General features: G+C 43.7%; 1 protein-coding gene across 2 annotated transcripts; it reads left to right on the forward strand.

The window, feature by feature from the left end:
• Nucleotides 1-354: 354 nt before the first annotated feature.
• On the forward strand, nt 355-10,393 carry LOC115202962 (progranulin). 2 transcript variants are annotated; one of them, XM_029767173.1, is made up of 17 exons: nt 355-497; nt 1,987-2,127; nt 2,398-2,535; nt 3,210-3,338; nt 3,508-3,592; nt 3,681-3,787; nt 4,011-4,161; nt 4,275-4,379; nt 4,479-4,570; nt 4,710-4,952; nt 5,380-5,590; nt 5,711-5,802; nt 5,942-6,184; nt 6,616-6,945; nt 8,139-8,381; nt 8,657-8,902; nt 9,118-10,393. In XM_029767173.1, exons 2-17 carry the CDS (start codon nt 1,987-1,989, stop codon nt 9,259-9,261), a joined length of 2,700 nt encoding a protein of 899 aa, XP_029623033.1. In that variant the 5' UTR covers nt 355-497; the 3' UTR covers nt 9,262-10,393. The 2 variants fall into 2 exon arrangements, with proteins under 2 accessions (XP_029623033.1, XP_029623040.1); XM_029767180.1 differs by having other exon boundaries at nt 4,278-4,379.
• Nucleotides 10,394-11,812: the final 1,419 nt, after the last annotated feature.

Genomic DNA, 11,812 nt, shown 5'->3' on the forward strand with positions numbered 1-11,812 from the left:
TTCTGTCTTCGCTCATGTTCCCAGCATGCCTGTAAAATCCCTTTGCAGGATGAGACACCCCATGTTCCTGTAGGTTGACCCAATAATTAATTGCCAACTACTGTCTCCTAATCTACAATGGTATATCCCCCATCTACAACTGTAGCGCAGCCACTGGCGAGGTCCGAAACGCCCCACTACATTATCTGAGTCCTTGCCCTTGCTTGTTTCTCCTCCATCCTATCTGCTATTATTGGTTTGTCCCAATGACAGTATTTGTATTTGTCCTCTGAACTACTGCACCTCCTAGCGGAGAAGCTGTTCTAGTACCTGTCAGTGGTGCGTGTGTGGTAGATTGACACCTATGTAAACCATTCAGAATGTCGAATAGCTAGGAAGACATTTAGGAGCGTGAACATATTTCCTGTACTTGATATTTTGTTGAGAAACGTCAGCGCGTTCAGAAGTCGGGTACATTGTCAAGGAGCGCTGACACCTGTAAAGTCACTGAGATAGAGGTAAGGTCAACTTTTTGATTTAGATAGTAGCAAGATCTCAATGACAAATATATTCAATTCTAAACTTCTCAAGTGAAATTGCACCAAATGTTCTACTCCAAATTAAATTGCATATATTGTTTATGCCATCCTTGTCATTGCTTTTAAATTGTTGTCATTGTCTTTTGTGGTAACAATATCAAATCATTTAATATGGACCTAGGTGGGTCCATCTTTTAAAATTCTAAATGCACATTATGACCAACGTGATTGAGTGTGTGCCAATATAAAAAGAAGCATGGTGATATATCAGGGTCCACAGTTCTTCTGAAACTGTTAAAGCCCATTGTCTTCTCCTTTTGAAACGACCTTGTGACAAAATACAGTAAGTGAACAGTACTGATTGTCAGGTGAATATTGTCTGTGGTTAATACACCTGTGTTCCCTATTGCTCTTGATACCACATTGAAGGACAGTATCTCTTATGGGAGGTACTTGGCTCAGATTAAGGGGAATTTTCCTTTCATAAAAACAGGTAAACTGAAAGTAGAAATGCTGTATGCTGCATCCTTTGTGTCTAGTAGCCTAAACAACATTGAAGCAATGGTAGACTGCTTTAATGATCTCCCATATGAAGCTCAGCACTTAGTAACAGTATAATCACATCCCCATTTCTGCATCATAGATTCACTCTTTAAATGTGGTTGCATATGAGGGCTTTGTATTGGTAAGAATATGGAACTGTTGACGTTCTGAAGCTCACCCCACGGAACATGAAAGAGGAAGTGAATCTATGAAAATAGCTTGGGGAATTTTGATATACTTTAGTAGGCTACAGCACTACCTCAGGAGATTGTCTGAAATTTACTGTATGTGAGCGGACCAAGTAATTTGGTGTCACTCTAAAGTGGAAAGGTGGAATAAACGAGTCCAGAGTAGGTTTTCTTGATTCAACACAGTTCTCTATTGAGGGATTTCTGACAATACAAACACTCCAACACAGTCAATGAGAATCTCCAAAGGAACAACATACATCTTCTTTAGATGACACAGGATCACATTACGATTATCTTCAAACTATAACAACAATCACATATTCGTCACCGTCTTAATGGCTCTTCTTGGATAGCAACTCGCTCTCCGTAGCCATTCTCCAGAGATAGTTTATCTTCCTCCTCTCTTGCTGGTTCCATCCTCTCTCTTGTAGGGGAAAGAGAATATCTCATTAGTACCGTCAGCTGTGCTTAATTGACTCTGGTTACCTGGTCTCACATGCCTTGTTGGGCTACTATCCGTGAGCCCAGCCTGCCCTCTGGTGGTCCTACAACATGTAGTTAAGAGGAAAGTGAGAGTTCTGTCTAGATTTAGTTCTGATGACTCCATTGTTGCGATTTTTATGCATTTCTGTACAAAAGAGCTTTTATAACATTTGTCAGTTATTGATTGTACAATGCATGTATATAATATACAGTTTGTGTTAGAAGTTATTTCTGTCTCTCTCTCTCTCCAGATGCAGAAGTATCTGGTGCTCTGTATGGCCCTGCTGGCCCAGGTCTCTGCTGATGACTGCCCAGGAGGAGCGGCATGTGAGGAGGGCAACACCTGCTGCAAGGTCCCCTCTGATGGCTATGAATGTTGCCCAATGTATCAGGTATGTATGGGGTGGTGCCTGCAGAGCTTAGCCCTTAGCTTTATTTACAGCCTGAACCCGAGTTCCCTAACCCTTGTACACTGAATTATATCTATTAGAATTGTACAAACCAAATAGGTAGACTATGGTGTCATTGTCTCTTACCCTGAAATAGATACCTCTTTATTGCACCCTTGTGCTAGCATTCTCTCATAGAATCTGTTTGGTCTGTAAGATGTGAGATTCTAACACACTTTGTTAATCAAACTACTCTCTTACCATTTATCTCAGGCTGAATGCTGTGAGGATCATATCCACTGCTGCCCTGAGGGAACACTCTGCGTTGTGAATGAGTCCATGTGTGTGAATGGAACTGTCTCCCTACCATGGGTGGACAGAGTCTCTGCTAAACAGTCCATATATCCTAAAGTAAGAATGTCAGTGAATCCAGGAAGAAAGTGTAGCTGACTATTGACAACGTTGAAATGCACTGTAACAATGACACCAGTTGACTTTCATGGCAATATGTGTCCCTGTTTTCAATCATTCACATTGTTGAGGAAAACACGTTCGAGGAATCAGGCAGAACTCAGTTATCAGCAATAAGATTTTATTCAAGCAATTGCAGGGACGATCACTTTCTGGATGAAACTGGAGAGGAACTTAAAAATGTCCAGAATCACACAGTCAATTATATTCTTCATCTACACAAAGAACTGCTTACCCTTCTCTTAAAGCTATATAGAAACAAGAATCGGTTCTAACCAGTTCTCACAGCCTAAGATAGGGGAGTGATAAGATCTTTAAAGCCTAAACAGACAGAACTAGAATTCAGCCTGGTTACGCCTTTAGTGCCCCAGAGATAAGGGGCCAAAAACAAATCAATCCTTTGTGCGGTGTGTGAAGAGGGTACTGAAAATTAACAGTGAAAAGTACATACAGTACTATTCAACTCAAGCATTTACATAGCATTAGACTGTAACAAACCATTTTGCCCCAACAACATAATTAACCTACATGAACGTAAGGTAATCAAAAATACTATGATCAGTCATGTTTTTTGTAATTGAAAAAGTGAAATGTATTTTTTTCTACCCCTCTAGTCTTTCAGAATGATCAGTGCATATGCCGGGGATGAGGATGATAACATCTGCCCTGACAAGTCCCACTGCCCCGAAGAGTTCTCCTGTCTGAAGGCCACTACAGGCTATGGTTGCTGTCCTGTTGCTCATGTAATAACCTAAACGCTGTTGCAATCTAGCCTTTTCCACCAGATTCATACTGTTATACCGTTCACATAAACATGCATTGGTGTCAATGGAAAAACTGGAGTTATGTGCACAGATATCAAGTTAGGATGCAGGCCTGAGTGAATAGTAAATTGATCTAATGTACACACAGGCTGTGCCTTGCTCTGATGGGAAACATTGCTGTCCTGAAGGCCACCAGTGCAGCACAGACTGCAGCTCCTGCATCAAACAGACAGGTTAGACTCTTGTGGAGTCATGTGTTGCCATCTTATGCTTCTGTTGCAACATCATCACTAACCCCTCTGCCTTCTTCCACCCCGGCAGAGCCTGTTGTTGCAGTGATGTGCAGTGACAGAGAGTCTGAGTGTCCAGAGGGAACCACATGCTGTGAGACTCCAGATGGGAGTTGGGGGTGCTGCCCCATGCCCAAGGTGGGGGGGCTATATGGAGGGGGCTAGGTGGTTACCATCATGGATTTGCGAGTCAGGAATAATATTGGTCCTTTGAATGTGTGACATGTACACTCTCCAGTGTCTGTAATCACTCCATGGAGAGATGTCTAATCAAGGATTTGCATGGCCTATGTGCTAACCCTTTGTTTATATATGGTCATCTCATGAGGTGATTCTCTGTGTGTCTGTGTGCACTGACCAGGCTGTGTGCTGTGAGGATAAGATTCACTGTTGTCCTGAGGGCAGCACCTGTGACATCAAGCAATCCAAGTGTATATCCACTACCAACAAGGAAATGCCCATGTGGGCTAAGTTCCCTGCCCGCAAGAGGGCAGAGTGGGAAAACCAGAATGGTAGGTTTCACCCCCCCCCCCCAAAAAAAGGCATCTTTTCCTGGTATATTTATGTATCAATCACTGTCTGGATGTTAATATGTATATGATTATTTTGCTGCACGTATTTCCAGAAGTTGCCCAAGTGACAACACCTATTCCAGACACTACCACCTCAGCCAATAGGAGTCCTGCTTCTCTTTGGGAGGGTACTTCTCCACCCTTCATTAGGACAGGAGGTATGACATTACACTTCTTAGAACAATACAATAGTGTTGTGGAATATTTTGTTAGCTCGTCCAGTTGTGTTGATCGCTAACACCCTGCTGTCTCTCCAGACGTTCCCTGTGATGAGTCAACGGCCTGTTTGGATGGAACCACATGTTGTAAAACACAGGAAGGAGGATGGGCATGCTGTCCTCTGCCACAGGTATACTATGTCTCATACTGTAGGGGCCCATTCACTCTCTTAGCTAATCAGTTTCTTCAAGATAGATCAACCTGATTGCATGTATTTTGCTTGTCCCGTGACAGCTTCCCCTTTTTGTTTGGGTTCTTCTCTCTTCCAGGCAGTTTGCTGCAGTGACTTTGTCCACTGCTGCCCACATGGTAAGAAGTGCAACCAGGCTGCCCAGACGTGTGACGACCCCTCAGGCTCCCCCTCTGAGCCCTGGCTGAAGAAGGTTCCTGCCGTGCCTCGGGAGGGTAAATTGCCAGGAAATGTTACCTGTGACCCCACCTACATGTGTCCCGACAACACCACCTGCTGCAAGACAGCGTCAGGAGACTGGGCCTGCTGCCCTTTGCCTGAGGTAGGGACAGAGAGATGTGGCTACTACTGCTGTGGATAGGCAAATTAATTGAATGGCCTCTTAACTTGACTGCTCTGCGATGCGGTGAGAGATTCTGTATGGCTAACAAAGAGGCACTTAGTTTTGGTCTTTACGACATCCCAATATCACTTCCTCATTCTTTACTCCTGTCAGCTTCCTGCTGCATGTGATCTTAACCTTTCTTCTGCCTTGTTAAGGGGTTTTGGAGTTTGAACCACATGTTGTTTTTATAGCACTGAAAAGTAGAACTGGGAAACTGGGTAATCTAGGGAGTCACAACTTTTCTCTAACCTTGCATAATCTCTTCTGCTACCAGCAATACCTCTACATAATTCCTATAAAGGCTTGTGACAGTCTTAAATGACAGAAAATGCTTGTTGTGTGTCCTTTCCCTTCCTCCCTCCAGGCTGTTTGCTGTGAGGACCACGAGCACTGCTGCCCCCATGGCACCACTTGTGACCTGGCTGGCCTCACCTGTGATGGTCCCTCAGGGTCGGAGCCTATGGTGGGGAAGGTGCAAGCTCTCACAACCCTGGCACCTGATCATGAAGAGGCAGCCACAGACCAGCAAGGGGTGCAGATGGATGACATGGAGCTGCCTACAAAGGATGACAAAGGTGACAAAGACGAGGAGGGGCCCAGGACACAGTATGACGCCCACACCACCTGCTGCTTTATTAAATATTTTATTAGCTCATCCAGTTGTGTTGATCGCTAACACCCTGCTGTCTCTCCAGACGTTCCCTGTGATGAGTCAACGGCCTGTTTGGATGGAACCACATGTTGTAAAACACAGGAAGGAGGATGGGCATGCTGTCCTCTGCCACAGGTATACTATGTCTCATACTGTAGGGGCCCATTCACTCTCTTAGCTAATCAGTTTCTTCAAGATAGTTCAACCTGATTGCATGTATTTTGCTTGTCCCGTGACAGCTTCCCCTTTTTGTTTGGGTTCTTCTCTCTTCCAGGCAGTTTGCTGCAGTGACTTTGTCCACTGCTGCCCACATGGTAAGAAGTGCAACCAGGCTGCCCAGACGTGTGACGACCCCTCAGGCTCCCCCTCTGAGCCCTGGCTGAAGAAGGTTCCTGCCGTGCCTCGGGAGGGTAAATTGCCAGGAAATGTTACCTGTGACCCCACCTACATGTGTCCCGACAACACCACCTGCTGCAAGACAGCGTCAGGAGACTGGGCCTGCTGCCCTTTGCCTGAGGTAGGGACAGAGAGATGTGGCTACTACTGCTGTGGATAGGCAAATTAATTGAATGGCCTCTTAACTTGACTGCTCTGCGATGCGGTGAGAGATTCTGAATGGCTAACAAAGAGGCACTTAGTTTTGGTCTTTACGACATCCCAATATCACTTCCTCATTCTTTACTCCTGTCAGCTTCCTGCTGCATGTGATCTTAACCTTTCTTCTGCCTTGTTCAAGCTCCAAAACCCCTTTACCACATGTTGTTTTATAGCAAGGGGGGCTATGTTTCATTGAAAAGTGGAACTGGGTAATATAGGGAGTCACAACTTTTCTCTAACCTTGCATAATCTCTTCTGCAACCAGCAATACTTCTACATAATTTCTATAAAGGCTTGTGACAGTCTTAAATGACAGAAAATGCTTGTTGTGTGTCCTTTCCCTTCCTTAAGGCTGTTTGCTGTGAGGACCACGAGCACTGTTGCCCCCATGGCAGCACCTGTGACCTGGCTACCCTCACCTGTGATGGCCCCTCAGGGCCAGAGCCGATGGTGGGGAAGGTACCCGCCCTCACAACCAAGGCACCTGATCATGAGGAGGCACCCGCAGACCACCAGGGGGTACAGATGGACGACATGGAGCTGCCTACAGAGGATAATGAAAGTGACGAAGACGAGGAGTTGCACAGGACACAGTGTGACGCCCACACCAGCTGCCCAAAGGACGCCACCTGCTGCTTTATGAAATCCACCCAGAAATGGGGCTGCTGCCCACTGCCACAGGTGAGTGTTACAGTAATGGTTAGCGCTGAGCAATTGGTGCTTTTGAGATCTGTTCGGTTTCGGTTCGATTATAAATAAATAATAACGGATTTCGGTTTCGATTATTTGGGTTGAATGCTGTAACAGCACAGAATAAAACAATACAAGTCCCATGGTTGAAGTGACTGCCCATTACTGCTTATCACATTGCTTTACTTTAATAAAATATTAGTTTTTGTGTATATTACATTTGTTTTAATTTATAACTTTATTATTTCATTCCAATTCATCATTTCATCTCTATAGAGCTGCTGCCTATGCTGTCTGACATAATCACTATTTTGTAGTTCTTCAACATAAATAAGGCATACTTTTATGAGTGCTGAATACCAACTATCAATTACTTTGATCATGTATTTTCAGGTAGAGATACCTCGCAAAGCAACAGCTGCTCCAAAGACAGTACAGTATGAAGATAGGCAGAAACTGCTTCTCCAATAGAAATATCCAATCATGCTTGTAGGCGATGTCATGGCGACGTTGGCTAGCTAAGCTCATGTGCAGAAACGTCATTGGGTCTAACAGGCATCATGTGCCAAACTGCGCATGTTCATGGCATCAAATCAAAGGCACTTCTTCAATATAGTCATTTTTTATTAAAATTAAAACGTGTAAGATTGTCACTTTCACGAGGTTGGAGTAATAACTTGTTCAACAACTTAAGACATTGGCTCGAATCTAGGTTGTACCTTTTAGATTTGGGGGGGGGGGGAATGTAATTAGATTTGGAGAAAAAAAAATGTAAGGACACTTTTTTACTTGTCCCATTGACTTCTCAAACTGTAGCAGGCATAAAAGAAACACAGACCGGACAAGTCGATGCGCAATGGATTATAGTCATTGTAGTTAATTACAACGTTTTATGCGCTAAACTATGTAGAATATTGGCCTGTTGGAAACAACTCCCTACAACATCTCACAGTCCAGGCTGGATCTGATTTATCCCTAAAGAAACTGCAACGTGCACATTGAGCTCATTAAAAAAAAACTGAACGAAATGGAATTAAAATAATTGAACCGACATCGGTCAATTAGTTGTTTGATAACCAACATGTCAATCACTCAGCACTATTAATGGTGTTCCCAACTAGTGAGGAAGGATGTTAGGGAATGAAAGCCCTTTCCCTCACTACTCGCTGTTCCCTCTTCCCCAGGCAGTGTGCTGTGCTGATGGAGAGCACTGCTGTCCCAAAGACTACAGATGTGATATGAGCAAGACTTCCTGCTCTAAGGGTGGGGTGGTGATCCCATGGTACAACAAGCTGGCAGCTGAGCCAGATGACAGTGCCCTCACTGCCCCCCTCTCTGTGAAGTGTGACACCCAGAACAGATGCCCTGAAGGCTCCAGCTGCTGCCAACTTTCCACAGGACAGTGGGGCTGCTGCCCCCTGCACAAGGTGTGTGTTTGTGTGAGCGAGGGTGTGTGTTGGTATGCACATGCATATAGAGAACCCTAGAAACAGTTTTGCTCTGCTATCTCACATGGGGAGCCTTTCATGTCTGTACAACATCTGGCCGTGATTGGGAGTCCCGTAGGGTAGCGCACAATTGGCCCAGCATTTGTCCAGGTTTGGGCAGGGTAGGGTGTCATTGTAAACAACAATTTGTTCTTAACTGACTTGCCTAGTTAAATTAAATAAAAATAATTTCTCTGTCTTGTCTCCCTGTATAGGCTGTGTGCTGTGCAGATGAGGAGCACTGCTGTCCACAGGGCTACAGCTGTAACATGGGCTCAGGGACTTGCCAGAAGCGAATGTTTCTTCAGTTCCAGACGGTATCCCTAACTCGGGTGTCTGCGCCTGAGCCCCCGACCCCACAGGAGAAGGAAATCCACTGTGGGGGGCAGTTTGTCTGCAATAATGAGGAGACATGCTGCAAGGTCTCCGCCACTACATGGGCATGCTGTCCCGTTCCAAATGTATGATATACACCTCCGCCCTCTCACCACAGACACCACAAACGCTTCTAGAAATGAAAATGTCATACTAATGTTAGTGGAGTTCAAGACTAAGGCATCTACTCTCCTTCTATTGAATAGTCAAATTCCTACATGATTTCTCTCATTGCTTCCTCGATGTCTTTTTTTACTCTCCCTTCCACCTTATCCCTGTCTTCCTCCACCTGTCCTCCTAGGCGGTGTGCTGCAGTGACATGAAGCACTGCTGCACTACAGGCTACACCTGTGGTGAGGGAGGGTCCTGCACCCAGTCCACTGGCTTCAAATGGGACCACTGGCAGGTGTTCTTCTCCAACAAGAAGAGAGCCCTGCATGTGTGACAACATTGGGAGAGAGCCCTGCATGTGTGACAACACACTACACCACCAGACGCATTGCACTAATGAAGGGACGCAGGAACTTAATATCACTGTTACAGTATATCAAATTGTGTTTTTTACAGAGGAAAAATAGTGTGTATATATAGGGAAGTGAAAATAAGTAACATTTTGCACCATTGGTAGGTACTTGGAATGTTACTACATTTACTTCAAGAGATACCCATGCTTGCTCATGAACAGAAACTATCAAGGATTTGAAATCACTCAAAATGAGATACCAATGTTGAACAATCTTTTAGGGTTGTGGCTCAGGGAAGGATTGGAATGTGATATAAAACTAGTTGTAAGCTACTATCAAGATTAACACAGAGGAGCATATAAATGACAAAAACTTAGTACTGTTTTACAATGTTTGATGTTACCTTTAAAACAGGAAGAGTGTCGTGTTAAACAGGAAGTGTCGTGTTTTTTTAGTTGATCATGTGAAGTGCATTGTGCCTCAGTTTCAGGTATACTTTTGAAATGCCTTTTACATTAGTCTGCCATATGTAGGCCGTCATTGTAAATAAGAATTTGTTCTTAACTGACTTGCCTAGTTAAATAAAGCTTAAGTAAAATAAATATGCCACCCTGTGGCTGAACTGATACTGTCTACTTGGGAAAATTTGAAACATATATATATTTTCACCTTTATTTAACTAGGACAACCAGTTAAAAAAAAAATCTTATTTTCAGTAACGGCCTGGAAACAGTGGGCAGTTGGACAGATTTTCACCTTGTCGACTCGGTGATTCGATCTTGCAACCTTTCGGTTAATCGTCCAACGCTCTAACCACTAGGCTACCTGCCGCCTCATATGCCCTCCGTCTTGTTGCTGCCACGTTTTAAGTACGAGCTGGATTATCCCACTTCCTTGTGTTTTAGAAATTATGCCATTTTAAATAGTCCGTAATGATTCTGGCTTTTGCTACCAAAGGGAATTAATTTACTGTAAAATGTGACAAAAAAAATTAAAGTCATTGCCAAATCAGTTGTACACTATGCATGTGTTGGTTTGTGATCAGTGTTCACTCAAATCTGTGCCCAGGATGTAACTATAGTAGGCCTTGCAAGTAAAAAGGTAAAAACTCAAGAGGTGATAAAGGGGAGTACTGAGTGGACTACAGTTGGAGAAAAACCACATTCAACGTCTGATACTAATTACCAATCACTGGGAAGTTTTCTGTGGGTTTTATGGCGGACCACACCCAAAAAGGTGTATTGGCGCCACCAACTGGACGGTTGGAAACCAATAAAATAAAATGAATAAATCCATACGTAATAATGATACTAACTTAATCCACCCTAATAAAAAATAGTATATAGACAAAACAAACTCCCACTTCTTATTTTAGATCCCCATATCTCCCTTCTCAGGCTCTAGGACCTGAGAGGGTGGTACGGCTTGGGTCAATATTCCTTAACTCCTTTGCTGTGAAATCTTTCTGCCCCAGGAACCGCTCCGCCGCAATCACTATGATTTCTATCTTCCTGAACCTTCTCTCCACCTTGGCAGTGCCAATAATTACCATTGCTATAAATGCCACAAATTCCACCTTCTTAACATTTAAAATGTCAGGATTCTGCTGGTGAAAGGCAACCCCTGCAGCCTAGACCTATCCACTACCTTGGACTCTTCTGGAGCACCATTCAAACCTTTTCATAGCTGCTGCATATGAAATACTGTGCAACCCTGACTAAGCCACCTCATTCTCTTTCACCCTTGTGGGGCATTCGGAGGACGTGGCTTCATTGTTCCACCGCAATTGCAACATGTCACATATTTATCACTTTTATAAACATATGGTCCCTTCCACTTGGACATCTCGGCTTCTCCCTTCTGCAAACACTTGCTACATGACCAAATGCTTCACAATGATCACACTGCATTGGTCTTGGGATAAATGCTCTGACTGTAGTTAATATACCCTAACTGCACTTGAGTAGGGAGACGCCACATCAAAAAACAAAAGAACAAATAACTTCATTTTTTCACCATTCATCACATGATTCATCCAACGTGCTTCAATTACTCGATGAATATTTTTCATCTCTTCAAAATCAATTTCCCACGAGACGCCTGCGGCGGACTGATATAACCCCCTTGATGGGTGCCCTGTTCCGAAGAGACACACACTTCAAACTTTTGTATTTTATTTCACCTTTATTTAACCAGGTAGGCTAGTTGAGAACAAGTTCTCATTTACAACTGCGACCTGGCCAAGAATAAAGCAAAGCAGTTCGACACATACAACAACACAGGGTTACACATGGAATAAGCAAACATTCAGTCAATAATACAGTAGAAAAAGTATATATACAGTGTGTGCAATCGAGGTAAAATAAGGGAGGTAAGGCAATAAATAGGCCATGGTGGCGAAGTAATTACAATATACCGATTAAACACTGGAGTGATTGATGTGCAGAAGATGAATGTGCAAGTAGAGATACTGGGGTGCAAAGGAGCAAGATAAAAAAAATACGGGATGGGCTAGCAACGTAGAAAATCGAT

The sequence above is a fragment of the Salmo trutta genome, chromosome 1 (assembly GCF_901001165.1).
Source record: "Salmo trutta chromosome 1, fSalTru1.1, whole genome shotgun sequence".
NCBI classification, from domain to species: domain Eukaryota; kingdom Metazoa; phylum Chordata; class Actinopteri; order Salmoniformes; family Salmonidae; genus Salmo; species Salmo trutta.

What these genes read in the sequence shown, in the direction of transcription:
- LOC115202962 (XM_029767173.1), top strand. Translation starts at nt 1,987, where the DNA reads ATGCAGAAGTATCTGGTGCTCTGTATGGCCCTGCTGGCCCAGGTCTCT. An exon ending in AACAGTCCATATATCCTAAA is followed by an intron (nt 2,536 to 3,209) that starts GTAAGAATGTCA and finishes CTACCCCTCTAG; the next exon opens with TCTTTCAGAATGATCAGTGC. An exon ending in GCCTACAAAGGATGACAAAG is followed by an intron (nt 5,591 to 5,710) that starts GTGACAAAGACG and finishes CTGTCTCTCCAG; the next exon opens with ACGTTCCCTGTGATGAGTCA.